The sequence below is a fragment of the Lepidochelys olivacea genome (assembly GCF_965140295.1).
Source record: "Lepidochelys olivacea isolate rLepOli2 genome assembly, chromosome: 14".
NCBI classification, from domain to species: domain Eukaryota; kingdom Metazoa; phylum Chordata; order Testudines; family Cheloniidae; genus Lepidochelys; species Lepidochelys olivacea.
In genome coordinates this window covers 45,156,342-45,182,761 of record NC_140424.1, presented here as the reverse complement: position 1 = coordinate 45,182,761, position 26,420 = coordinate 45,156,342, and the positions used below count along the sequence as shown (strand labels likewise).

General features: G+C 69.0%; 2 protein-coding genes across 4 annotated transcripts; one reads left to right on the top strand and one right to left on the bottom strand.

Annotated features, from left to right (window-relative positions):
* The first annotated feature begins 46 nt into the window (after nt 1–46).
* GPSM3 (G protein signaling modulator 3) lies at nt 47–7,749 on the top strand. 3 transcript variants are annotated; one of them, XM_084647663.1, is made up of 6 exons: nt 47–551; nt 2,041–2,143; nt 2,260–2,481; nt 2,584–2,767; nt 3,765–3,955; nt 6,255–7,749. In XM_084647663.1, the coding sequence occupies exons 2-6, from the start codon at nt 2,123–2,125 to the stop codon at nt 6,399–6,401; spliced, it is 765 nt and encodes a 254-aa protein (XP_084503789.1). In that variant the 5' UTR covers nt 47–551; nt 2,041–2,122; the 3' UTR covers nt 6,402–7,749. The 3 variants fall into 3 exon arrangements, with proteins under 3 accessions (XP_084503789.1, XP_084503791.1, XP_084503790.1); XM_084647665.1 differs by lacking the exon at nt 2,041–2,143; XM_084647664.1 differs by lacking the exons at nt 47–551; nt 2,041–2,143 and adding an exon at nt 1,493–1,676.
* On the bottom strand, nt 7,577–26,280 carry NOTCH4 (notch receptor 4; the record flags this gene model as incomplete). The annotated part of the gene is made up of 26 exons (XM_084648106.1): nt 7,577–7,957; nt 8,336–8,433; nt 8,773–8,920; nt 10,146–10,396; nt 10,738–10,882; nt 11,075–11,135; nt 11,218–11,437; nt 11,694–11,857; nt 12,143–12,514; nt 12,904–13,334; nt 13,445–13,548; nt 13,641–13,779; nt 13,892–14,076; nt 14,303–14,456; nt 14,569–14,657; nt 14,928–15,080; nt 15,784–15,929; nt 16,005–16,203; nt 16,607–16,906; nt 17,967–18,122; nt 19,050–19,283; nt 19,858–19,980; nt 20,473–20,811; nt 21,974–22,242; nt 22,358–22,469; nt 26,241–26,280. The coding sequence occupies 26 exons, from the start codon at nt 26,278–26,280 to the stop codon at nt 7,577–7,579; spliced, it is 5,013 nt and encodes a 1,670-aa protein (XP_084504232.1).
* Nucleotides 26,281–26,420: the final 140 nt, after the last annotated feature.

Here is a 26,420-nt window from a genome sequence, read left to right as displayed (position 1 = left end):
TATCGGTGCCGCCCCCTGCCGGCCGCAAGGGGAACGGCGGGGGGGCCTTAAAGGGAAAGGACAGGAATTTCCCGGGGGGGCGCTCTAGGGGAGGCGAGGAGCCAGGACTCCTGGGTTCTCTCGCTGATTCGAGGGAGGGGGGGCTAGGAGCCAGGACTCCTGGGTTCTCTCGCTGATTCGAGGGAGGGGGGGGGCTGGGAGCCAGGACTCCTGGGTTCTCAGCCAGCTGGGACTAGGCGGCAGAAAACTCCCTTTCATTTCCTCCAGACAAGGGCGGGGACCGGGGGCCCCTGATCCCCCCACCCCGCCACCACCAGCAGCGACTGGGGGAGGGGAGAGCAGGGACCAGCCAATCACGTGCAAGGCAGCGAGGGCCCCTCCCCCGCCTTGCCCCTGGACGGGGGGACTATGACCCGACCCCTCAAAGGGGCCGGGGGTTGCCCCGCTCCCTGGTCCCTCCCTGCCTGGGGGTCCCTGCCATGGGGGAAAAGCCCAGGGAGGGCTGAGCTGTGGGGCTGTCCCCAGTTCACCCCCCAGATTCCAAGGAGCTGGTACTCGGGGATCCCGCCCCCCCCCACGGCCGGTGCCCCTCGCTCTCGACCCACAGCCCCCCGCTACCCCGCCCTGGGGCCCCCCAGCCCTGCCGGTGCCCCTCGCTCTCGACCCACAGCCCCCCGCTACCCCGCCCTGGGGCCCCCCAGCCCTGCCGGTGCCCCTCGCTCTCGACCCACAGCCCCCCGCTACCCCGCCCTGGGGCCCCCCAGCCCTGCCGGTGCCCCTCGCTCCCGACCCACAGCCCCCCGCTACCCCGCCCTGGGGCCCCCCAGCCCTGCCGGTGCCCCTCGCTCCCGACCCACAGCCCCCCGCTACCCCGCCCTGGGGCCCCCCAGCCCTCCCGGTGCCCCTCGCTCCCGGCCCACAGCCCCCCGCTACCCGGCCCTGGGGCCCCCCAGCCCTGCCGGTGCCCCTCGCTCCCGGCCCACAGCCCCCCGCTACCCCGCCCTGGGGCCCCCAGCCCTGCCGGTGCCCCTCGCTCCCGGCCCACAGCCCCCCGCTACCCCGCCCTCGGGCCCCCCAACCCTCCCGGTGCCCCTCGCTCCCGACCCACAGCCCCCCGCTACCCCGCCCTGGGGCCCCCCAGCCCTGCCGGTGCCCCTCGCTCCCGACCCGCAGCCCCCCGCTACCCGGCCCTGGAGCCCCCCAGCCCTGCCGGTGCCCCTCGCTCCCGACCCGCAGCCCCCCGCTACCCCGCCCTGGGCCCCCCAGCCCTGCCGGTGCCCCTCGCTCCTGACCCGCAGCCCCCCGCTACCCCGCCCTGGGGCCCCCAGCCCTGCCGGTGCCCCTCACCCCCTGCAGCCCTGACTGCCTGGGGGGGCACCCCCTGTTGCCCCCACCCTGCCCTGGTCATGGCTGGGGGGGAAGTGGGTTGTTGGGGGCGGGGGGGGGATTGTGTAAAGTGGAAACCGCATCTCTTTGGGCGCAACATCCTGTGACGTGGGGCGGGGGGTAGGCGCCAGCCAATGGGGCGCTGGCAGGAAGGGCCGTGGTGGGGGAGCCAGGGCCCCAAACGGGGCGCAGCAGAGGGGCCAGCCGGGAGCCGCTGTGAGGGGGGTCTTGGGGAGCGGCAGGGGGGCTGGGTGCTCCCCTGGCTGCCCGGGGCAGGTGGGTAGGAACAGGTGGGTTTGGGGCAATGGGGGTCACAGGTGGGGGAGGGGGTGGGGGTGACGGGGAGGTCAAGGGGGAGGGGAGGGGAGGGGAGGGGGGTCTCATGGTGGGGGGCCAGAGGGGGTGCTGGTGCCGAGGGCCGGTTACACCTCGTCGGGCGAGGCCAGCTTCCGGCCTCCTCGGGGCTCCCGGCCTGCCCTGCCCCCCCCACCTGCCCCACTCTCCTCTCCCCTAGACTTAGGCCTCTCCCATCCCCCATCTTTTTCCCCGCCCCCAGGCCTCCCCCCATTTCCTCTTCTGGCTGGGGCAGGAGCAGGGTCTGGTGGTGGGATTTGGGGAGCCCATGAAGAACCCCCCTTTGCTCTGCCCCCCAAGACCCCAGGGATGCCACCCAGAGCCGAGGGGGCAAGGTGGGGGCAAATGACCCCCCAAGGGGGACGGGGGCAGCTGGAGAGAGATGGGACTGGCCCCCGCCGAGGTGAGTGCCCCCCCTGCTGGGCCCCCCAGCACAGATCTCCAGTGCCCCCCAGGGGGCTGTGGGTTGGACACCCCCATATCTCTGCCCCCCACATCTCTGCCCCCTTTCTGTTCCAGGCCATGACTAGTTTGGAGAGTGAGGGGGCGGCAGGGGACAACACCCAGCCGGCCCCCCCCAGCCCAGTATCCTTGGGGGGCTTGGCCCCCACGACCGACCCCCTGGTGCCCCCAGACGAGGCCGCTGCAGGAAGGGACCCCGGGGGCATCCCAGCGGGACGGGACCGGACTAGCAGCAACCCCCCTGCCCCGGATGGATGTGACCCCCCCACACTGACAGAGGTGAGGAACGGAACCCAGGCGTCCTGGCGCCTGGACCCCCTGCTCTACCCCCCCCCCGCGCCGGGCAGGGAACCCAGGCATCCTGACCCCGCTGTCCCCCAGGTCGAGCCCCTGGACCCCTTCGACCGGGAGCGTCTCTTCGACCTGCTCTTCCGCTCCCAGAGCCGGCGGCTGAACGAGCAGCGCTGTCCCCTGCCCGGCCTGCGGGGGGCGCCCCGCCACGACCCCGCCCGGCCCTGGCGCTCGCTGCCCGGGACCCCCACCGAGGGCCTGCTGAGGGGAGCAGGTAAGGGACCCGACCCCCTCCGGCCTCTCCTGTGCGCGACTCCTCCCCCGACCCCCTGCCCCACAACCCCTCCCCTTTGCCCCTGCCCTGGCCCCCTCTCCTCTGCCCCCCAACCCCTCATCTCCTCTGGCCTCCTGCCCAAACCCCTCCCCTCTGTCCCCAAACCCCTCGCCTCCCCCAGCCCCCCCTCCCCTCCCCTCCCCTCCTGCGCCCAACTCTTCCCTCAGCCCCTCCCCCCTCTCTTCTGCCCTGAACCCCTCCCCAGGCCCCCCAGACCGTCCCTTCTGCCCCTCCCCCAGCTCCCTTCCCCTCTGCCCCCAACCCCTCCCCTCTGCCTCCCGACTCACTGCCTCCAACCTCTCCCCTCCCCCTACTCCTCTGCCTGCCCTATGGCCCCCAGCCCCTTCCCCCTTTGCCCCTCTCAGCTCCCCTCATCCTGCCCCCCCATTCCCCATCCTCCTCCCTCTTACCCCCACCACTTCCATCCCTCTGCCAGCCCTATGGGGGGCACAGGTGTGGGGCACTGTCCAGCTGGGGGATGCAGCCAGGGGTGAAGTGGGGGAGGTGCGGCCGGGGGGGGGCGCAGCCAGGGGTGAAGTGGGGGAGGTGCGGCCGGGGGGGGGTACAGCCAGGGGTGAAGTGGGGGAGGTGCGGCCGGGGGGGGCGCAGCCAGGGGTGAAGTGGGGGAGGTGCGGCCGGGGGGGGCGCAGCCAGGGGTGAAGTGGGGGAGGTGCGGCCGGGGGGGGGCGCAGCCAGGGGTGAAGTGGGGGAGGTGCGGCTGGGGGGGGCGCAGCCAGGGGTGAAGTGGGGGAGGTGGGGCCGGGGGGGGCGCAGCCAGGGGTGAAGTGGGGGAGGTGCGGCCGGGGGGGGCGCAGCCAGGGGTGAAGTGGGGGAGGTGGGGCTGGGGGGGGTGCAGCCAGGGGTGAAGTGGGGGAGGTGCGGCCGGGGGGGGCATCGGGGGCACTGTACAGCCACGTCTAACCCCCTGGCCCCCCAGGGAAGTTCTACTCACTCACCTCGCTGCAGGCTGAGCAGTTCTTTGAGCTGGTGGCCACGGCCCAGGCCCGGCGGCTGGACGACCAGCGGGCCGACTTCACGGGGGACCCCGGGGCCGAGGAGGGGGCTGAGGGGCCCCCAGAGCCCCCCGACCAGGGGGAGGAGCTGTACAGCACCATCCTCACCCACCAGGTAAGGGGTGGCCCCACGGAACCCCCACCCCCAAGTCCTGCCTGACCCACCAGTCCCTGAGACACCCCCCCATAACCCTCCCTTGAGACCCCCAAGATCATAGAAGATCAGGGGTGGAAGGGACCTCAGGAGGTTCTAGTCCGACCCCCTCCTCAGAGCAGGACCCATCCCCAACTAAATCATCCCAGCCAGGGCTTCGTCAGGCCTGACCTTAAAAACCTCTAAGGAAGGAGATTCTACCACCTCCCTAGGTCACGCATTCCAGTGTTTCACCACCCTCCTAGTGAAAAAGTTTTCCCTAATATCCAATCTAAACCTCCCCCACTGCAACTTGAGACCATTACTCCTCGTTCTGTCATCTGCTACCATTGAGAACAGTCTAGAGCCATCCTCTTTGGAACCCCCTTTCAGGCAGTTGAAAGCAGCTATCAAATCCCACCTCATTCTTCTCTTCTGCAGGCTAAACAATCCCAGCTCCCTCAGCCTCTCCTCATAAGTCATGTGTTCCAGACCCCTAATCATTTTTGTTGCCCTTCGCTGGACTCTCTCCAATTTATACACATCCTTCTTGAAGTGTGGGGCCCAAAACTGGACACAGTACTCCAGATGAGGCCTCACCAATGTCGAATAGAGGGGAACGATCACGTCCCTCGATCTGCTCGCTATGCCCCTACTTATACATCCCAAAATGCCATTGGCCTTCTTGGCAACAAGGGCACACTGCTGACTCATATCCAGCTTCTCATCCACTGTCACCCCTAGGTCCTTTTCCGCAGAACTGCTGCCTAGCCATTCGGTCCCTAGTCTGTAGCGGTGCATTGGGTTCTTCCGTCCTAAGTGCAGGACCCTGCACTTATCCTTATTGAACCTCATCAGATTCCTTTTGGCCCAATCCTCCAATTTGTCTAGGTCCCTCTGTATCCTATCCCTCCCCTCCAGTGTATCTACCACTCCTCCCAGTTTAGTATCATCCGCAAATTTGCTGAGAGTGCAATCCACACCATCCTCCAGATCATTTATGAAGATATTGAACAAAACCGGCCCCAGGACCGACCCTTGGGGCACTCCACTTGATACCGGCTGCCAACTAGACATGGAGCCATTGATCACTCCCCGTTGAGCCCGACAATCTAGCCAGCTTTCTACCCACCTTATAGTGCATTCATCCAGCCCATACTTCCTTAACTTGCTGACAAGAATACTATGGGAGACCGTGTCAAAAGCTTTGCTAAAGTCAAGAAACAATACATCCACTGCTTTCCCTTCATCCACAGAACCAGTAATCTCATCATAAAAGGCGATTAGATTAGTCAGGCATGACCTTCCCTTGGTGAATCCATGCTGGCTGTTCCTGATCACTTTCCTCTCCTCTAAGTGCTTCAGGATTGATTCTTTGAGGACCTGCTCCATGATTTTTCCAGGGGCTGAGATGAGGCTGACTGGCCTGTAGTTCCCAGGATCCTCCTTCTTCCCTTGTTTAAAGATTGGCACTACATTAGCCTTTTTCCAGTCATCCGGGACTTCCCCCGTTCGCCACGAGTTTTCAAAGATAATGGCCAATGGCTCTGCAATCACAGCCGCCAATTCCTTCAGCACTCTCGGATGCAACTCGTCCGGCCCCACGGACTTGTGCACGTCCAGCTTTTCTAAACAGTCCCGACCCCCTTCTCTCTCCACGGGGGGCTGGTCCCCTCCTCCCCACGCCGTGCTGCCCAGGGCAGCCGGCAGGGAGCTGACCTTGCCCGAGAAGACCCAGGTGAAAGCAGCGCGGGCTGCCTTGGCTTTCTCCACCCCCGGGTCACTCGGTGTCTGCCCCACACATTCCCTGGGGAAACCCTTGCCTCCCCTGCTGGCTGCACCTCCAGGGTGCCTTGCCCCCCCCGACTTCGCGCCCCCCCCGCCCCCCCACGCGGGACTTCTACCCTCCCCCCTGGTCCTTTGCCCACATCTCCACGGGAGGCCCAGCGGGTCGCCTGCCACGGTTCCCATTCTTCCTGCCCCACGGGGCGCTTTCTTCCTGCCCCTCAAAACGGGTTCGTTAAAATCCAGCCAGTCCTCCCGGACGCCGGCCCCCCAGGGATCCCGCCCAGCAGGTCCCTAAGGGGGGCAAAGTCAGCTTGGCTGAACTCCAGAGATCCCCCAAGACCCGCCCTGTCACCCCCAGACCCCACATAGCCCCCCCAGAGCCCCCACCCATGACCCCTGACAGGCCCCTCACATCCCCCCCTGCAGACCCTAGCCCTGCCCACGCCCCCTGAGCCCCCTCCGCCACAGACACTAACCCCCCATCCCCCCCCAGAGCCAGCGGCTGGAGGAGCAGCGCAGCGACCCCCCCATCCCGCTGGGGGCCCAGGAGCTCTTCGACCTGCTGCTGCGGGTGCAGGGGGGACGCATGGAGGAGCAGCGCTCGGAGCCCCCCACTGCCCTGCTGCCCCACCCCTGCTGAGGCCCCCCCCGATGGGCAGGGGAAGGGGGGGCCGAGACCAGGCCCAGCTTGCTGCAGGAATAGGGGAGACAGCAGCTGAAACTGGGGGCAGGGACTCGTTCCGACCCCACCCCACTGACAGCTGAGAAGGAACACAACTCGCTGCAGAAATGGGGGTGTCCCCCCCCCAGGAAGCCCTGACTGATGCCGCCGGCTGAGATGGGCCCCAACTTGCTGCAGGAATTGAGGGGGGCCTGGAGAGCTCAGCTGAGAACAGAGGGCTCGGTGCATGGAAGGGGGACCCCAGCCACGTCTCCCCCACCCAGAGCAACGACCAGGGGCTGAGACCAGGCCGAACTTGCTGCAGGAATGGGGAACCCCCGCACCCCGCTGCGTTGGGGCATCCAGGCTGAGACCAGACACGACTCATGACGCCCCCGGTGGGTCTGGAGTGGGGAAAGACCAAAGATTGGGGGTCCTGCCCCCCAACAGAGCCACCCCAGGTGGGGGATGGGGGCCAGAGACTCTGCGTTTTGAGCCTAATTCCTGATGTTTGTGAAAAAGTAAAAAACCTGCAGGGGCAAAGGGGGTGACGGCGTGTGACTGGGGGCGGGAGCCAGGACTCCTGCGTGTAATGTGGGGTGTGGACTGGGCAGCGGCTCCCTGTGCCTCAGTTTCCCCCTCTGTCCCCCCCCGACATTTTATCCCAGCCAGAGACACAGGCATCAGATGACTTTATTCTCCAGCAGCGGGGGGTGGGTGGGGTGTGTGTGTGTATAAATATCGGGTGGAGGCAGGGGAGAGAGAGGGGTTGGTGCCGGGGGGGTCACCCCCCACCACTCCCTCTGTGCCATGCGGGGTTGCAAAGCCCTGCCTCTTTCTGCTCCATGACATCACAAAGCCATGTGTGTGACATCATCAGTTCCTGGGTGTGTGACATCACTTCCTGCCTGCCATCCTTTTCCATTGGGCGCTATCACAGCCTGTCAATGATGTCAGAGCCCCCTGGCTTCCAGTTTCCCGCGTGACATCATTTCCTGTCCGTCGGGCTGCACGTTGTGACATCACTGTCTTCCACGTGACATCATTTCTGGTCTGCGACATCAGCATCCCGTGGGCGTCACCACGCCAGTGTGTGACCTCACGTCCTGTCTCTGACACCATCCTCTGGCGCTCGCTCCGCCCACCTGGTGATGTCACTGCCCGGCGCGGCCACGCCCCTGCGCTGTCCAATCCGAGCCACCGCTCCCAGCAGCCCCCTCCCCGGCGGCGCATGGGGGCGGAGTCACTGCACCATGGCGCCGTCCGATTGGCCGGGAGCCCAGGGCCGGCGGGCTGGGGAGGGGCGGGGCACCAGGCAGGGGGCGGAGCCGGGGGGGGCGGCGGGGCGCGGGCGGGGGGCCCGGGCGGGGGTCGTCCAGCAGGCAGAGCAGGTCGTGGTGGGCGCGGGCCAGGGCGGCGTCGCGGGGCAGGTGGCCCAGCTCGTCCGGGAGCTGCCGGCTCGCCCGGTGCCGGAGCAGGAGCCGTGCCACGTCCACGCTGCCCTCCCGGGCCGCCAGGAACAGCGGGGTCTGCCCCTGCGGGCACGGGGGGGTCAGGACGCCGGACGCCTGGGAGGGGGGTGGGGGCTGGTGGGTTAGAGCGGGGGGGGGCTGGGAGCCAGGACTCCTGGGTTCCCTCCCCGGCCCTGGGAGGGGAGTGGGGGCTGGTGGGTTAGAGCGGGGGGGGGGGCTGGGAGCCAGGACGCCTGGGTTCTATCCCAGCTCTGGGAGGGGAGTGGGGGCTGGTGGGTTAGAGCGGGGGGGGGCTGGGAGCCAGGACGCCTGGGTTCCCTCCCCGGCCCTGGGAGGGGAGTGGGGGCTGGTGGGTTAGAGCGGGGGGGCTGGGAGCCAGTTCTCCTGGGCCCTCCCCGGGCTGTGCTAACGGAGGACCCCCCCCAGTCCCGGCCCCTTTACCCGGTTGTCCTGGGCATCCTTGCTGGCGCCGCTCTGGAGCAGGGCGAGGGCAGCCTGGGCGTTATTCACAGCCGCAGCCCAGTGCAGGGCGGTCTTCCCTGCCGGGCGAGGTGGGGTGAGACAGCAGACCCAGAACCCCCGGCCGGCCCGTCTCCCCCTGCCCAGCCCAGCCCCCCCGGTGTCCCCCGGCCGGCCCGTCTCCCCCCGCCCAGCCCAGCCCCCCCGGTGTCCCCCGGCCAGCCCGTCTCCCCCCGCCCAGACCAGCCCCCCGGCGTCCCCTGGCTGGCCCCGTCCCCTCCCCGACGCCCCCTGCTGGCCCCGTCCCCTCCCCCAGCCCATGCCCCCTGGCGCCCCCTGCTGGCCCCGTCCCCTCCCCGACGCCCCCTGCTGGCCCCGTCCCCTCCCCCAGCCCATGCCCCCTGGCGCCCCCTGCTGACCCCACTTGTCGGCGGCGTTGACGGCCGCCCCGCCCTGCAGCAGCTCCTCCGCCCCGCTCTCCACCGCCAGGCGCGCGGCCAGGATCAGGGGGGTGGCGCCGTCGGTCATCCGGGCGTCCAGGTCCGTCTGCCGGCAGCGAATCAGGATCTGGGGGAGGGATGGGGCGTGGGACATTAGGGGCGGGGCCTCCAGCCCCATGCCCCGCCCCCTTGCCCCATGTGGTGTGGCGTGCCATGGAGCAGCCATCTTGTGTTGCCCTGCACCCCAATGCTTCCAGCTGGCCCCCCACGCCCGAGCCAGGGCCCCCTGGGATCTGCCCCCCACCCGGAACTTCACACTTGATTTCTGCCGTGGGAACAGGGGGATGTAACGGAGTGGGGGGCTGCGGGTTTGGGACTGGGGGCCTGTGACGAAGTGGGACTATTCTTACTGTTTCCTCTGAATAGTGTGGGGGTGCCTCAGTTTCCCCTAGGCAGTTCTTAAGTATCTAGGGGGTGGGGTAAGGGTGTATGATCATTGCAGAGCCCTAGAGGGCCGGTGTGTGCAGGGGTCTGGACACAGAGAATGGCCGACACCCTGTTTCCTGGCATCTGATGCCCTGGGCCCTTCCCCCCTGCAAGGTGAGAGCTAAAGGGTTGGAGAACAAAGGAATCCGGTGACCTCCTGGCCCGGGAAAGGAACAAAGCCCAGAGGAGGAGGGGCTGGAGGGAGTTTCAGTTTGGGGCTGGCTGGGACATGGAGTGAAGGGCAGACGTGGTTGTCTGGCTCACTGCCCCCCAAAATGGACCCAGCTGAGGGGTCCTGTTCTCTGCACCTGCAAGCTCTGTGTTAGACCTTGTTCCTGTCGTCTAATAAACCTTCTGTGTTACTGGCTGGCTGAGAGTCACGTCTGACTGCGGAGTTGGGGGGCAGGACCCTCTGGCCCCCCCAGGACCCCACCTGAGCGGACTCGCTGTGGGAAGCGCACGGAGGGGCAGAGGAGGCTGAATGCTCCGAGGTCAGACCCAGGAAGGGGGAAGCCGGGGGAGCTGTGTGTCCTGCAGACAGGCTGCTCCCCGAGAGGAGACTCCCCCAGAGTCCTGCCTGGCTTTGTAGGGAGCAGGTCCAGAGCATCGCCCGGGGACGCCGTGACGGGGCCATCTGGGAGGGGGAGGTTAGGGGGTTGTGGCCGGATGCTGCAGCGGGTTGCAGGAGCCATCAGTAGGGCTCAGAGTGAACAGCCCAGCTGCGAGGGTGGAGGACAAAGTGGCAACAGCCAACTCTCTGCAGGGCTAGACAGGGACCCCCCACTGTCCCCCAAGTCCCTGTGTCTCCCCAGATCCCCCAATTCCTGTCCCCACCTCCCCCCACGCTCAGCGCCCTCCCCCCGTACCTGGCAGGCCCCGAGGGCATCGGCCGCGATGGCACTGTGCAGGGGGCTGCGCCCCGCCCGGTCCCGCGCGTTGGGGTCGGCGCCAGCGTCCAGGAGGCTGCAGACGGCGCCAGCCCGGGCAAAGCGGGCGGCCAGGTGCAGGGCCGTCTCCCCTGTCGCGTCCGTCTGGGAGTCCAGCCGCGCCCCCTGCCCCAGCAGCTCCCCCACGGCACCCCCCGCACACACTGCTGCCATCAGCGGCGTCACCCCATCTGCCGTGGGGGCGGAGAGACAAACATCAGGGTGGGGGCGGGACTTCCCCCTTTCTCTGCCTTCCCTGGGCCGGGGTTTCCTGTTTTCCCACTTACTGTGGGCGGCACTTCCCCCTCTCACCCAACTTCTTGCCATGGGGGGCGGGACTTCCCCCTTTCACCCACTTCCGGCAGGGCAGGAATTCCCATGCCTAGTGGGCGGAACTTCCTCCTTTCCTCTGGCTCCTGTGGGTGGAACTTCCTGTGGGCAGGACATCCCCCTGTCATCTAACTCCCCAGGCGGTACTGGCTGTGTGTATGTTTGGGGATACAGGGAGGGGGGACCCCGCCCAGCCCCTCACCTGGCCCCCTGGCGTTGAGGTCCCGCCCCTCGGGGTCCTCGTCCTGGGGCGGGGTCGGCATGATGCATTGTGGGATCGGAGCCCCAGCGCCAAGGTGCTTGGGTGTCCATTGCCGGCAGTCCTGGTCCGGGGGGGGGGCGTCGGCCTGGCAGGAGGGGGATGGGGATTAACGGACCCCAAAGGAGGCCCCCAAGTGTTACCACCTCCCCAGCCAGCCCCCGCCTTTGGGGCTCCCAGCCCCTCCCTCTGGGCAATGCCCCCCAACTTCTCACTGCGAAGGGATGGGTCCCCGCTTGGCTCCCCAGGGTCCCCAGCCCAGCCAGGGGCACCCCGATACCTTGATTTGCTGAGGGGTCGGCTGCCCGTCGTCCTCGAACTCGGGCTCCAGCTTCAGAGGCCTGGGGAGGAGAAGTGGGGTGAGCGTCCCAGCCTGGTCCCCCCGGGGGCACCGTGGGGCGGGTGGGTCGCGGTGTCACTCACTTCAGCCCGATGGCGTCCTCCCCGACGGGGTCCCGGCGGCGCCGGGCGTTGGGGTCCCGAGGGCGGGCGAACCCCGCGGGGAACCAGAGCGCCCCCTGTTTCCTCATCCCCCGACGGCGCAGCTGGACCCCGACCACGGCCCCCAGGGCCAGCGCCAGCCCCCCCGCGAGCAGGCTGCCGAGCAGGGGCCAGGGCAGCTGGGGGGCGGAGGCCTGGGGGTCTGGGAAACAGAGAGGCAGGGGGTGAAATGGGGGGGCAGGCTGTCCCCCAATAATGGATCCCCTCCACCCCCGCTATTGGGACCCCTTCCCAACCTGGCCCTGCTGCCCAGACCCCTCCCTGACCCCCCACCCAGCCTACACCTCCCTCATCGCCCGCCCCCCGCCCCGCCGGTATCCCTCCCCGATCCCCCGCAGCCTGTGCTCCCCACATCACCTGTCCCACACTGCCCTGACCCCTCCCCAGCCCCCCCTTACCGCTGCTGGCCTCTTCGACCCACACGGCGGCCAGGGGGTGGGGGGTCAGCGCCCCCAGAGCGTTGGAGGCGGCCAGGGCCCCCAGGAACCGCCGGGTGCCCTCGGGGGTTGTCAGGCAGCGCCCGGCGCAGCGGGACCCATCCAGCACCAGGAACACGACGGACCTGGGGGGGCGGCACGGGGTCAGGCTGGGTCCGTGGGGGGGGCTCCTGGGGGGCAGCTGGAAAGGGAGGTTTGGGGGGGCAGGGTCCCCGCCCCAGTGGGGTCTGTCTCCCCTGGGGGTGGGGTCTGTGTTGGGGCAGGATGTTGATTGGGGGATCGGAAGTGGGGTGGTTCGGGGGGGTCTCAGCTGATGGTGTCCCTCTCCCCTGGTGGGGTCGGCGGGTCCCCGGGGTTGGTTGGGGGTTCAGGGGGTGGGGGGATTTGAGGGGGCAGGCGGTCTCACTCACCCGATGGCGTCTGTCTCCCCCTCCTGACCGGCTGCGGTGGGTGCGGGGTCCGGAGCAGGGCGGGGGGGCCCCAGGGGGGGCCGCCAGCCGGAGCTGTTCCCCCCGCCTGGCCCCTCACGCCCCGTGTAGGGGTACAGCCTGGGCCGGCCCTGGGGGTCGCGCCGGGGGCTCAGCCCCACACGCAGGGCCAGCGCCAGGGCGTAGAGCAGGCCGGGCAGGGCTGGGGGGGGCAGGGCGGCCGCCAGCCCCAGGGTCGCACCCTCCCCCCCCGGGGCGCAGTCCCCCCCGTCCCAGCCGCACTGGGGGGACAGGCAGCCCCGGTCGCAGTGTCCGTTGGCAAAATGGTCGTGGCAGTAGCGGGCGTAGGCCGGGCTGGGGGCAGAGACACGGGTTGGGGGGTACCCTGGAGAGCCCCCCTGGATCCTCCCAGATTCCCCCCTAATCCACCCTCCACAGCCCCCCCCGGTCACACCTGGAGACACCCCCTGAACCTCCAATCACCCTCATAGCCCCCCAGATCCCCCACACAGATCCCCCAATGTTCCCCCACCCTGCAGCCCCCCCAATGCCTCCCAAAATCCACCCACTCCCCAGACCCCCCCATGAGACCCCCCCCATCCCAGACCCCCAAATGCCCACCCCACCAGCGAGTCCTAGCTCAGAGCCGGCGTCCCTGTGGGGGCCAGGCCCCTGCCCCATTCCCCGCCCCCTGAGCCAGCAGGTCCTGCCCTGGCCCGGTGCCCCCCGGACGCCCCCCTCACCTGCAGGTGGCCGGGGGCCGGCAGTCGTACCCGTCGAAGAGACAGGCCTCGCTGTCGCACGGGGGCTGGCAGCGCCCGTCGCGGAAGCCCGGCTGGCACAGCTCCGGTGCCGGGCACCCTGCCCAGGGGTCCAGCACCCCGAGCGAGCAGTCGCCCCCGTCCCAGGCGCTGGAGGGGGAGCTGCAGGCTGGGTGGCAGACGCCGTCCCCCGCCAGCTCTCTGCAGGGCTCCCCCGCCCCAGGTGGGGGGCAGGCCGAGCTGCCGGGGGGGCAGGGAGACGGGGGGCGGGGCTGGAGGCAGTCAGGGCCCCCGTAGCCCCCTGGGCAGAGGCAGCGGGGACCAGCCGGGTGCTGGACACACACCCCTTCGTGGTGGCAGTAGTGGGATCCGCAGGGGGGCAGCTGGAGGTCACAGGTGGCACCGCTGTAACCCTGGGGGGGCGCAGAAAGGAGGTGGGGGTCAGATGGATAATGAGGAAAGGGACCCAGGCGTCCGGGTAAGGGAGAGTGGGGAAAGGACCCAGGAGTCCGGGGGAGCTCACCGGAGGGCAGCGACAGGTGAAGTTGGAGGGGGTGCTGCCCGTCTCAGCGCAGGTCCCCCCATTGGCACATGGGCAGCTGTCAATCACTGACTCACACCTGGACCCTGGCAGGGGGGCACGGGAGGGTTAGAACAGGCCCTCTCAGTGCCCCCCCACCCCCAACAGCCCCTCCCCCATCCTGCCCTCGCCCCCTTACCGTGAGTGCCAGGGGGGCAGGCGCAGTGGGGGCCGGCGGGGCGCTGGCTGCAGGTGCCCCCGTTCTGGCAGGGCTGGGGCTGGCAGGGGCCCCCCGGCACCGGCTCGGAGCAGTTCACCCCACGCTGCCCAGGCAGGCACTGCAGTGGGGGGAGAGGCCGGGGGTCAGCCCAGGCTGGGTCCCCCACCTCCCCAGGGCAGGGCGAGGGACCCGGCATCCGGGCAGGGACCCCGGTGTCCGGGGGAGCTCACCTGGCAGACGTAGCCCCCGGGCCGGGCCAGGCAGGTGGCCCCATGTTCACAGGGGTCCGGTTGGCACCGATCGGCCTCCTCGCGGCAGGATGGGCCGCCCCAGCCTGGGGGACAGGCACAGCGTGGGGTCCCCCCCCCGTCCACGCAGCGCCCCCCATTCCCGCACAGATCCTCCAGCCGCACCCCTGGGAGCGGAGCAGGGCAATGAGCCCCCAGACGGAGCTGCCCCCCACAGGGCCCCCCCTTTGCCCCCCACTGTCCCCACCCCTCCCCATGTTCCTGCTATCCCACTCCCCCTGGCGTCCCCTACTCCCCCTCCCCCACTACCCCCATTTCTTCTCCTTGAACCCCCAGACCTCCTGCCCCCCCACTCCTCCCCCCACTCTCCCTCCCCACCCACCCCGTAGGCACCTCGTCTCTGGGCGGCCGCCTGGCAGGGGCTCTGCGGCTCCTGGCATAGGGGACCCCCCCAGGCTGGGGGGCAGCGGCAGCGGGGTGGGGAAGGGCCGCCAAGCTGGCAGCGCCCCCCGTTCTGGCATGGGGGGCAGCGGGGGGGCAGCGGCGTCTGGGGGAGAGAGAGACCGTCAGGGAGAACCCCCAGCCCCGCAGAGGGGAGACCCTGTACCCCCCTCCCCTGCCTCCTCCCCCCAGTTTGTGCCCCGCCCCGTGGCCCTCACCTGGCAGCGCTCCCCACTGAACCCCGGGGGGCAGAGGCAGGTGAAGGCTCCGGCCCCATCCAGGCAGGACCCGCCGTTCCTGCAGGGATCTGGGGGAGAGATGGGGTCAGCGCCACGAGCCCCACACGGTGCCCCACGCCCCCGGCCCCCCAGCCCTGAGACCCCCCACCCCCTGCCAGTACAAGCCTCCCTGACCCCCACCCCCAAGACCCCCCACCCTCTTGGCCCCACCCCCTGCCAGTACAAGCCTCCCTGACCCCCACCCCCAAGACCCCCCTCCCCCTTGGCCCCACCCCCCCAGTCCTGAGACCGCCCCCGTCCCTTGCCCCCCCAGTATCAGCCCGCCCCCCCCCACTCACTGGGGACGCACTGGTCCAGGTCGCTCTCACAACGCTCCCCGCTGAACCCCGGGGGGCAGAGGCAGAGGTATCCAGCGGGGCTGTTCTGGCAGGTGCCCCCATTCTGACACGGCCCCCCCCGGCACCTGTCCAGCTCCTCCTCGCACATCACACCTGGGGGGCAGAGACAGTGGGGGGCCCAAGGCTGGGTTAGCAGGGGCTGCGGGTCAGGAGGGGGGGCACCAGCAGGGCTGGGGGGGGCTGCGGGTCGGGAGGGGGGGCACCGGCGGGGCTGAGGGGGGGCTGCATGTTGGGGGGGGCACCGGCAGGGCTGAGGGGGGGGCGGGTCAGGAGGGGGGGCACCGGCGGGGCTGAGGGGGGGGCGGGTCAGGAGGGGGGGCACCGGCGGGGCTGGGGGGGGGCTGCGTGTTGGGGGGCACCGGCAGGGCTGGGGGGGGCAGGTCAGGAGGGGAGCCACCGGCGGGGTTGGGGGGGCTGCATGTCAGGGGGGGCACCGGCAGGGCTGGGGGGGATGCGGGTCAGGAGGGGGGGCACTGGTGGGGCTGAGGGGGGGCTACGTGTCAGGGGGGCACTGGCAGGGCTGGGGGGGGCTGCGAGTCGGGAGGAAGGGCACCGGTGGGGCTGAGGGGGGGCTGCGTGTCGGGGGGGCACCGGCAGGGCTGGGGGGGGCTGCGGGTCGGGAGGGGGGGCACCGGCGGGGCTGAGGGGGGGCTGCGTGTCGGGGGGGCACCGGCAGGGCTGGGGGGGGCTGCAGGTCTGGAGGGGGGGCACCGGCGGGGCTGAGGGGGGGCTGCGTGTCGGGAGGGGGGGCACCGGCAGGGCTGGGGGGGTCAGGTCAGGAGGGGGGCACCGTTACCTGTGAACCCCTGGGGGCAGGTGCAGTTGTAGCCGGGGGGCTGGGGCTGGCAGGTGGCCCCCGGGGGGCAGGGCCCCGAATTGCAGGGGTCGATCTCGGCCGAGCAGTCCCGGCCCGTCCAGCCGGGGGCGCAGACGCACAGAGACCTGCGTGGGGCAGGGGGGCAGGCTCAGTCTGAGCTCCGGCCCCCCCCCGCCCCCCGCCCCCCGGCCCCCCCTTACCCCTGCGGGTGGCTGTGGCAGGTGCCCTGGGCGCAGGGCCGCTGGCTGCAGGCGTCGCTCCAGGGGGCGCAGTCGGGGCCCGTGGAGCCCGGGGGGCAGAGGCAGGAGAAGCCGCCCGCGACCTCCAGGCAGGTGCCCCCCGGGCAGGGGTCACTGGCGCAGGCTCCCAGCTCCTCCAGGCAGCGCGGCCCCTCGAACCCTGGGGCAACTGTGGGGTCAGGGAGGCTCCTACCCATTCCCTCCAGCCCCTCTCCCATGTCCCCCAGGGGAGTCGCCCAAATCTGCCCCCCATGCCAGAGTCCCCTGCCCCACTTCTAATGTCCCCCAACAGAGACAGATCCCCCAAATCCCAGTCCATGACCAGCCCCCCAATTCCTGGCCCATGCCCAGCCCCCCCGAGACAGCCCCCAGCCTCGCAATTCCCAATCCATGCTCAGCCCCCTGAGACAGCCCCCCTAATCCCCCGTCTATGCCCAGCCCCCCCGAGACAGCTCCCAGCCCCCCAAATCCTGGTCAATACCCAGCCCCGCCATGACGGCCCCCAGCCTCCCCCCGATCCCGGTCCATGGCCAGTCCCCGCTGGGCCCCTCGGGGCGTCTCACCGGGGGGGCAGAGGCAGCGGAAGGCCCCCGCCCCGGCCTGGCAGCGCCCCCCGTTCCCACAGGGGTGACTGGCGCAGGCGTCCACCTCTCGCTCGCACGTGGGCCCCTCGAAGCCGGGGGGGCAGAGGCACTGGAAGTGGCCCAGCAGGTCCAGGCAGGGCGCCCCCCGCTGGCAGGGCTGGGTCAGGCACTCGTTCAGGTCGTCTTCGCACCGGGGGCCCGTGTAGCCGGCCGGGCAGCGGCACCGGAAGGAGCCCACGGCGTTCTCACAGCGCCCCCCGTGCTCGCACGGCTCCGCCCCTGCGGGAGGGGCAGGGCAGGGGGCTGGACTCGGGGGGCCGACCCGGCGACGCCACGCGAGGAACCCGCCCGGACTGGGGGGGGCCACGCACGGGGGGGCCAGGCACCGACACGCGATGAACACGCCCGGACCCGGGGGGTGTGACGAAGAGGGACTGTTCTTAATGTTTCCTCTGAATCGTGTGGGGTTGCCTCGGTTTCCCCTAGGCAGTTCTTAAGTCTCTAGGGGGTGGGGTAAGGGTGTATGATCATTGCAGAGCCCTAGAGGGCAGGTGTGGGCAGGGGTCTGGACACAGAGAATGGCCGACACCCTGTTTCCGGGCCACGGATGGCCTGGGCCCTTCCCCCCTGCAAGGTGAGAGCTGAAGGGTTGGAGAACAAAGGAATCAGGTGCCCTCCTGGCCCGGGAAAGGGACAAAGCCCAGAGGAGGAGGGGCTGGAGGGGGTTTTCAGTTTTGGGGCTGGCTGGGACATGGAGTGAAGTGCAGACGTGGTTGTCTGGCTCACTGTCCCCCAAAATGGACCCAGCTGAGGGGTCCTGTTCTCTGCACCTACAAGCTCTGTGTTAGACCATGTCCCTGTCGTCTAATAAACCTTCTGTTTCCCCGGCTGGCTGAGAGTCCCGTCTGACTGCGGAGTTGGGGGGCAGGACGCTCTGGCCCCCCAGGACCCCGCCCGGGCGGACTCGCTGGGGAAGCGCAGGGAGGGGCAGGGGAGGCTGGAGGCTCCGGGTCAGACCCAGGACGGGGGAAGCCGGGGGAGCTGTGCGTCCTGGGGACAGGCTGCGCCCAGAGAGGGGGCTCCCCTGGAGTCCTGCCCGGCTCCGCGGGGGACCCCGGGACCCGGGGCAGCGGCAGAGCCGGGGGGCTGCGGGTCAGGAGTGAGGGGCAGTTCCCGAGCACGGCCCGGTGCCCCCGTCGCACGCACAGACACACGCGATGGGGCGTAAGCGTGCAAAGGGGAGACAAGGCCCGTGCCCGGCCCCCGCGCTCAGCGAGAGCCAGCGGCCCCCCGCAGCGCACCGGCCCCCCCGGCCCCGGCCCCCCCGGCCCCCACGCACCCCTCTGGCACTCGTCCAGGTCCTGCCGGCAGGTGGGCCCGGTGTAGCCCGGCTGGCACACGCAGACGGCCGAGCCCGTCAGGGGGTTGGTGTCGCACGAGGCCTCCGCGTGGCAGGGGCTGCTCAGGCAGGCGTCCCTCAGGTGGCACAGGAGCCCTGGGGGCATGGGGCGGGGTGAGAGACGCCCCCACCCAGAGCCAGCCGCACCCCGATCGGGGCCGGCGCCCCCCAGGGGCCAGGCCCCGGCCCCAGCCCCCGCCCCGCTGAGCCAGCCAGTCCCAGGCCCCGGCCCCGGCCCCGGCCCCCTGCCCCAGCCAGTCCCCTCCGTGGGGCCGGGGGGAGCTGGCACCCCCGACAGGGGCCAGGGCCCTGCCCCGTTCCCCGCCCCCCTGAGCCAGCCAGTCCCAGGCCCCTGCCCCATCCCCCGCCCCAGCCAGTCCCCGCCCTGGGGCCGGGGGGAGCCGGCGCCCCCCACAGGGGCCAGGCCCCGGCCCCCGCCCCCCTGAGCCAGTCAGTCCCCGCCCTGGGGCCGGGGGAGGAACCAGCGCCCCCAACAGGGGCCAGGGCCCTACCCCGTTCCTCGCCCCCCTGCCCTAGCCAGTCCCCGCCCTGGAGCCGGGGGGAGCCGGTGCCCCCCACAGGGGCCAGGCCCCTGCCCCATTCCCCCCCCCCGCCCCATCCAGTCCCCGCCCTGGGGCCGGGGGGAGCCGGCGCCCCCCACAGGGGCCAGGCCCCTGCCCCGTTCTCCGCCCCCCTGAGCCAGTCAGTCCCCGCCCTGGGGCCGGGGGGGGGAACCAGCGCCCCCAACAGGGGCCAGGGCCCTACCCCGTTCCTTGCCCCCCTGCCCCAGCCAGTCCCCGCCCTGGGGCCGGGGGGCAATCGGCGCCCCCCACAGGGGCCAGGCCCCGGCCCCATTCCCCCCCCCCATCCAGTCCCCGCCCTGGGGCCGGGGGGAGCCGGCGCCCCCCACAGGGGCCAGGCCCCTGCCCCATTCCCCCCCCCCATCCAGTCCCCGCCCTGGGGCCGGGGGGAGCCGGCGCCCCCCACAGGGGCCAGTCCCCGGCCCCGTTCCCCGGCCCCCACCTGTGCGCCCCGGGGGGCACTGGCAGAGGAAGGTGCCCACGCGGTCCAGGCAGGTGGCCCCGGGGTGGCAGGTGGCCGAGACGCAGTCGTCCACGTTGTGGCTGCAGCTGGCCCCCGACCAGCCGTTGACGCAGACGCAGCGGAAACCCCCGGGCAGGTTGTGGCAGGTGCCGCCGTGGTGGCAGGGGGGGGCCCGCGCCAGGCACTCGTCCTCGTCCCCCGAGCAGTCCCAGCCTGTGGGGCAGGGCGTCAGGACGCCGGGGTTCCCTCCTAGCCCCACCAGGGGAGGGGGGCCTAGGGGTTAGAGTGGGGGCAGGGGGGAGCCAGGACGCCTGGGTTCTCTCCCTGGCTCTGGGGGAGGAGTGGGGCCTGGTGCTTAGAGCGGGGGGGGGGGGCGGAAGGGGGCTGGGAGCCAGGACGCCTGGGTTCTCTCCCTGGCTCTGGGAAAGGAGTGGGGCCTGGTGCTTAGAGCGGGGGGGGGGGGGGGGGGCTGGGAGCCAGGACGCCTGGGTTCTCTCCCTGGCTCTGGGAGAGGAGTGGGGCCTGGTGGTTAGAGCGGGGGGGGGGGGCGGAAGGGGGCTGGGAGCCAGGACGCCTGGGTTCTCTCCCTGGCTCTGGGGGAGGAGTGGGGCCTGGTGCTTAGAGCGGGGGGGCGGAAGGGGGCTGGGAGCCAGGACACCTGGGTTCTCTCCCTGGCTCTGGGAGAGGAGTGGGGCCTGGTGCTTAGAGCGGGGGGGGGGGGGAGGGGGCTGGGAGCCAGGACGTCTGGGTTCTGTCCCCAGTAAGGGCTGTGGGGGGCCCTACTCACCCGTCCAGCCCGGGGGGCAGAGGCAGGAGTACGTCCCCACCCCGTCCTGGCAGGCCCCCCCGTTCCGGCAGTGATGCCCCATGCAGTCGTCGGGGTTCACCTCGCACCGCGGCCCCGTGTACCCTGGGGGGGACAGAAAGACGCCCCCGGGGGGGGTAATTCGGCCACAGTCGCTCCCCCGCAGCGGGCGGCCATGTTGGGACCCAGGGTGGAGGGGCTGGGGAGGTCGGCCACCTTGGAGACTGGCCTCTGGGGGAGCCTGCTGACCCCCCTCCGAGTCCCCCCCATTCCCAGTGCCCCCAGGAAAGGGTCTGGTTCCAATGAGCCCCCTCCCATACCGGCCCCACGGCCATAACAGCCAGAAACAGGGGGCCAAACCTGGGGGGGGCCAGTGGGGGGGGCCCCTGGCGGCCATCTTGACTGGCGGCCCCCGACCCACCGTCCCCTGCCTGACCCCCAACCCCAGCCCAGCCCCACCCTCTACCCAGCCCCCGCCCCACCGCCCCCTGCCCAGCCCCCACCCCACTGCCCCCTGGCCCAGCCCAGCCCCCGCCACCTACCCCAGCCCCGGCCCCCACCCCCACCCCCCAGCCCCTCCCCCGGCCCGGCCCCCACCTGGCGGGCACAGGCAGGCGTGGTAGCCGCCGGGCAGGGGGTGGCAGGCCCCGCCATGCAGACACAGCCCGGCGGGGCAGGGCCCGGCGCGGAGCTGGCAGCGGGGGCCGGAGACGCCGGGGGGGCAGAGGCAGCGGAAGGAGCCCAGGCTGTTGAGGCAGGTGCCCCCGTTGGCGCAGGGCCCGGGGTCCCGGTAGCACTCGTTGACGTCGTGCTGGCAGGCGTGGCCGTCGAAGCCGGGCCGGCATCGGCACACGATGTGCGGGTAGGTGAGCAGGCAGGTGCCCCCGTTGGCGCAGGGGTTGGTGGGGCAGAAATCCATCAGCTGGCAGTTCTCACCTGGACGGGGCCCCGCGTCAGAGCCGGGGGAGAACCCAGGAGTCCGGGCTCCCAGCCCCCCGGCTCCAACCCACCAGGCCTCGCTCCCCTCCCAGAGCCAGCAGAGAACCCAGGAGTTCAGGCTCCCGGCCCCCCTGCTCTAACCCACCCTCCCCCCACTCCCCTCCCCGAGCTGGGGAGAGAACCCAGGAGTCCGGGCTCCCAGCTCCCCTGCTCCAACCCACCACCCTCGCTCCCCTCCCAGAGCCGGGGAGAGAACCCAGGTGTGACGAAGTGGGACTGTTCTTAATGTTTCCTCCGAATATTGTGGGGGTGCCTCAGTTTCCCCTAGGCAGTTCTTAAGTATCTAGGTGGTAGGGTAAGGGTGTATGATCATTGCAGAGCCCTAGAGGGCAGGTGTGTGCAGGGGTCTGGACACAGAGAATGGCCAACACCCTGTTTCCTGGCACCTGATGGCCTGGGCCCTTCCCCCCTGCAAGGTGAGAGCTAAAGGGCTGGGGAACAAAGGAATCCGGTGACTTCCTGGCCTGGGAAAGGAACAAAGCCCAGAGGAGGAGGGGCTGGAGGGAGTTTCAGTTTGGGGCTGGCTGGGACATGGAGTGAAGTGCAGACGGGGTTGTCTGGCTCACTGCCCCCCAAAATGGACCCAGCTGAGGGGTCCTGTTCTCTGCACCTGCAAGCTCTGTGTTAGACCATGTTCCTGTCGTCTAATAAACCTTCTGTTTTGCTGGCTGGCTGAGAGTCCCATCTGACTGCGGAGTTGGGGGGCAGGACCCTCTGGCCCCCCCAGGACCCCGCCTGAGCGGACTCGCTGTGGGAAGCGCATGGAGGGGCAGAGGAGGCTGAATGCTCCGAGGTCAGACCCAGGAAGGTGGAAGCCGGGTGAGCTGTGTGTCCTGAAGACAGGCTGCTCACAGGAAGGCGACTGCCCCAGAGTCCTGCCCGGCTTCATGGGGAGCAGTTCCAGAGCATCGCCCAGGGACTCTGTGACACCAGGAGTCCTGGCTCCCAGCCCCCCTGCTCTAACCCACCAGGCCACACTCCTCTCCCAGAGCTGGGGAGAGAACCCAGGAGTCCTGGCTCCAGGCCCCCCTGCTCTAACCCACTAGCCCCCACTCCCCTCCCAGAGCCGGGGGAAGAACCCAGGCGTCCGGGCACCTACCTGTCCATCCTTCCATGCACAAGCACCGGTACTGGGCGCTGGGCAGGCGCTGGCAGGTGCCACGTTTCTGGCAGGGCGAGGGGAAGCAGGGGTCGTCCACGGCCCCCTGGCACTCGTCCCCGGTGAACCCTGGGGGGCAGGAGCAGGTGTAGGTGGGGGGCGCCGAGGGGTGGAAGAGCCGGGGGAAGCAGGTGCCCCCATTCCAGCAGCGCCCGGGGCGGCACGGGTCCTGGAACTGGCATGACTCCCCCACAAAGGTGGGGGGGCACCTAGGGAGACAGAACCCAGGAGTTCGGTGATGAGGGAGGATGCTCAGCCCCCCAATTTTCCCTCTCCCCAAAACCCACCAATCAGCTCCCTCCCTCTGGGGTCCCCTGAACTCACAGGCAGGAGTGGCTCCCATCGGGGTGTGCCAGGCAGGTGCCCCCATTCGTGCAGGGATCCCGGGCGCAGGTCAGACCTGGGTGGGGGGTGGACAGGCAGACAGGGGGGTCAGATCACCCACAGACACAGAGACCCCATCTCCCCGGCCCTCCACCCCTACCCCAGAGCCCCGCCTGTACCTTGCCTGGGGTCCTTATCACAAGATAATCCCCCAGTACAGACGCCCCCATCCCGGGATAAAGCAGCCTATCCCCCTTTAGTTCCTGCCCCCCAAGACGGGGGAATCTCCTCTCCAGCACAATCCCAGACCGGGGCCCAATGGGGACGGTACCAGCCGGCCCCACCATGGGCACAGAGAACCCAGGAGTCCTGCCAGGCAGGGGGGCAGCTGCCTGGAGGGGGGGTCAAGCCTTTCTGTGAATTGCGTTTCCAGTTGTAGATGGGATGAACTGGTGGAATATTGGCTGTGACGTAGCCCAGGACAGCGTCCGGCTGGGTGCGTTTCTCGTATCTCGCACGCCACGGGGCCGAGCGCGGAACTCGCGGCGTTTACCGGAGGGTTGCAAGGTCGTCGTACCCAGGACACGGCCACATGAAAACAGCCCTGGGGTTTATACAGCCGTGGCACCCTCTACTGAAATAGTATCGAGAGATTCCTGTGTAAAGACGCCGTGAGATCGCTTTAATATTGTAATATGAACCTTGTTTGAAACGTAATTGTACACACACACTGTATTGCCCTATGGTATACAGCGAATAGTCGGGTCAGTATTTTAGGGTATCGGCCACAGTCCTCACCCGAATAGATACACCGATGCGGCGTTATCGAGCTATCAGCGTCGATATGGTATCAGGGTCACATGGAGACGACACGAATATTCAAATTGGTACGACTACATCGCATGGACTGTCAAATATAGAATTTTAAAATGATAGAATCACAGACTATCAGGGTTTGGAGGGACCCCAGGAAGGTCATCTCCTCCCACCCCCTGCTCAAAGCAGGACCAGTCCCCAGTGTTTGCCCCAGATCCCTAAATGGCCCCCTCAAGGATTGAACTCGCAACCCTGGGTTTAGCAGGCCAGTGCTCAAACCACTGAGCTATTCTATTTACTATTTCGATATATTTTACTTGTGGAACAGTTATTCCATTTAATATTTGTTCCAACAGACAGTAAGTATAATAGTCTATTCAATATTTTAAAATACAAATACACACACATGGGATGCAGCCGATGCAGCGAGCTGTAGCCCACGAAAGCGGATGCTCAGATAAACGGGTTCGTCTCTAAGGTGCCACGAGTCCTCCTGCTCTTTTTGCAGATACAGACTCACAGGGCTGCTGCTCTGACACCTGAGAGCTGTCAGGCCAGCGTAGCGAGACGCTGGCTCGTTTACACGGCTGCTAGCAGTGGCGGTCTCTAGACGGCGTAAACCAAAGCGAAGTGACGCCCCGTGAGCACAGGGACACGACACGGTTTTCCCCGAGCGAAAGGAGCAGTTGGAAACAGCCTGCCAGGCCTTTCCTGGCCGCCACGGCCCTGCCCCCAACCCCCATCCCATCCCCAGCGTTTGCGTTTCGAGGAATCTGCTTTTCTGTTCCCCAGCTGCAGCCCAAAGCCAGGGGAGCGTGAGCGGTCACAATCCCATGGGCCCATTAGTGCATCGAGTCTGACCTGCTGTACGGCCCAGGCCTGAGAACGCCCCCCTGCTGCCCCCCCCACAGACACACACAGCCCCCAAACCAACGCCAGCTCCTTGGGCACAGGGCTGGCTGCGAGCAGGCGCGGGGGATTTCGCAGCCAGGAACTCACCTGGGAAACAGGACTTGGTGACATTTCTTCTCCTGGAAACCACCCAAGGATTTGGCCACCGCTGGGCCGCCCCCCACACTTGCAAAAGGCCCCTTTATCCTGGGACAAGGGTCCCACACGTGCAACTGTCCCAGGAGAGCAAAACTGGGAGGCCACGTGAGGACAAGGCCAGAGTTTAGCTGCCGGACACGGTCCTTTGCCTCCGGCCCGTGTAGCCAGCATCCATTGCCCCCCTGGCACCTCCTCAAAACCCACCCCATGCTCGGGAGAAGCGCCCCAGGTGTTCCCAGGATTGCCCCTCGCCTGGGCAGCTGGGAAAGGCGCCCAGGTGCTCAGCGCATGGCCAGCAGCCTGGCTCCAGGGGCTCAGGATCAGCCTGGATGTCCCGGGATTTGGTCCCTCGAGGTGGCAGCTCTCACCATCCGACGGGGGGGGGGGCCCCCCACAGGTACCATGACCCAGCATTAGAACAGCACTTTAATAACACAAGGAGGTCTGGCTCCCGGGACTCAGCCACTGGCCAAGTCACTCCTCTGTGCCTCAGTTTCCCCACCTGGAGACTGGGTAGAATGAGCCCCACTTCCATTATAAAGTGCTCGGAGCTGTATGGACAGAGATCCCTGGTGCTTTACAAAGGTCGGCAGCATCTTAATCCCCATTGCCCAGATGGGGAAATTGAGGCACAGGGTGGGGAAAGGGAATTTACCAAGGTCATCCAGCAGGGCAGTGGCAGAGCTGGGGATGGAACCCAGGAGTCCTGGCTCCCAGCCCCTCCCCCCAGCTCTAACCCACCAGCCCCCACTCCCCTCCCAGAGCCAGGAGAGAACCCAGGACTCCTGACACCCTGGGCACTCCAGCCCCCCTTAATTAAACAGCACTAATTACCCCCCCCATTGCCTTTAATCCTCTTGCTGCCCCCAGCACCCATTACCTGGCATCAGTTTCCCCCTCCCTCGCCCCGCTTGGCACCGGCTCCCTCTGTCCATTAATTAACCTCAGTTCCTTCATCGCTATTAATTCCCTCACCCCCCTCCCCGCCCGTGCAATCAAATTCCCACCCATCAGTTCTTTCATTTGCATTCAGTAATTGGCAATAATTGCAGGCGGGCACACGGGCACACCGCGCCCTGCCGCTACTGGGCACCGATTCCACCCCCTGCTCACGAACGGGCACCAATTATCCTCCCCCCCCAGAGCCTTTATTGATCCAATCCGGCATCAGCCTGGGCCTAATCTCCCCCCTCCCCACCCAACACCCTCACTCCCCCGCCCGCATCCCGCCCCCCCCAGTTCCTGTTGTTTTCCTGTTGTTCCGGACTCTGTGACTCTGTCCCGGCGGCATCCGGCCCTCGGGGAGGGGTTCCGGGGGGGGCGGCGCTGAGCGTGAGAATCAGTCGGGCGGGGGGGGAACCGACGCCCCCACTACACACACATGCGGTGCCAGCCGGGTACCCCCCCCCCCACACACACACAGAGTGCCAGCCGGGAACCCCCCCCACACACACACACAGAGTGCCAGCCGGGTACCCCCCCACACACACACCATGCCAGCCAGGTACACCAGGTACACACCCACACACCCACACACATGCGGTGCCAGCCAGGTACCCCCCCACACACACACAGAGTGCCAGCCGGGTACCCCCCCACACACACAGAGTGCCAGCCGGGTACCCCCCCCCACACACAGAGTGCAAGGCGGGTACCCCCCCCCCCACACACACACACAGAGTGCCAGCCGGGTACCCCCCACACACACACACACAGAGTGCAAGGCGGGTACCCCCCCCACACACACACACAGAGTGCCAGCCGGGTACCCCCCCACACACACACAGAGTGACAGCCGGGTACCCCCCCCCACACACACACAGAGTGCCAGCCGGGTACCCCCCCACACACACACCATGCCAGCCAGGTACACCAGGTAGACACCCACCCACACACACACAGTGATGCCAGCCAGGAACACACACACCCTCAGACACCCCCCCCCGGGTGCCAGCCGGGCCCACCCGCAGGCGGCCGGTGCCCACCCAGCCAGGGGGCTCCCGGGACCCCCCCGTACCTCGGGCCAGCGGCAGCAGCAGCAGCAGCAGCGGCCCCATCCCTGAGCCCGGCGCCCGGAGCCCCCGGAGCCCCCGGCCCCGAGCCCAGCCCCCGCCCGGCCATTGTCCGGAGCTTCCTGAGCCCACAATGCGGGGCGGGGAGGGACCCGCCTCCTTCCTCCCCCAGCCCGACACGCCCG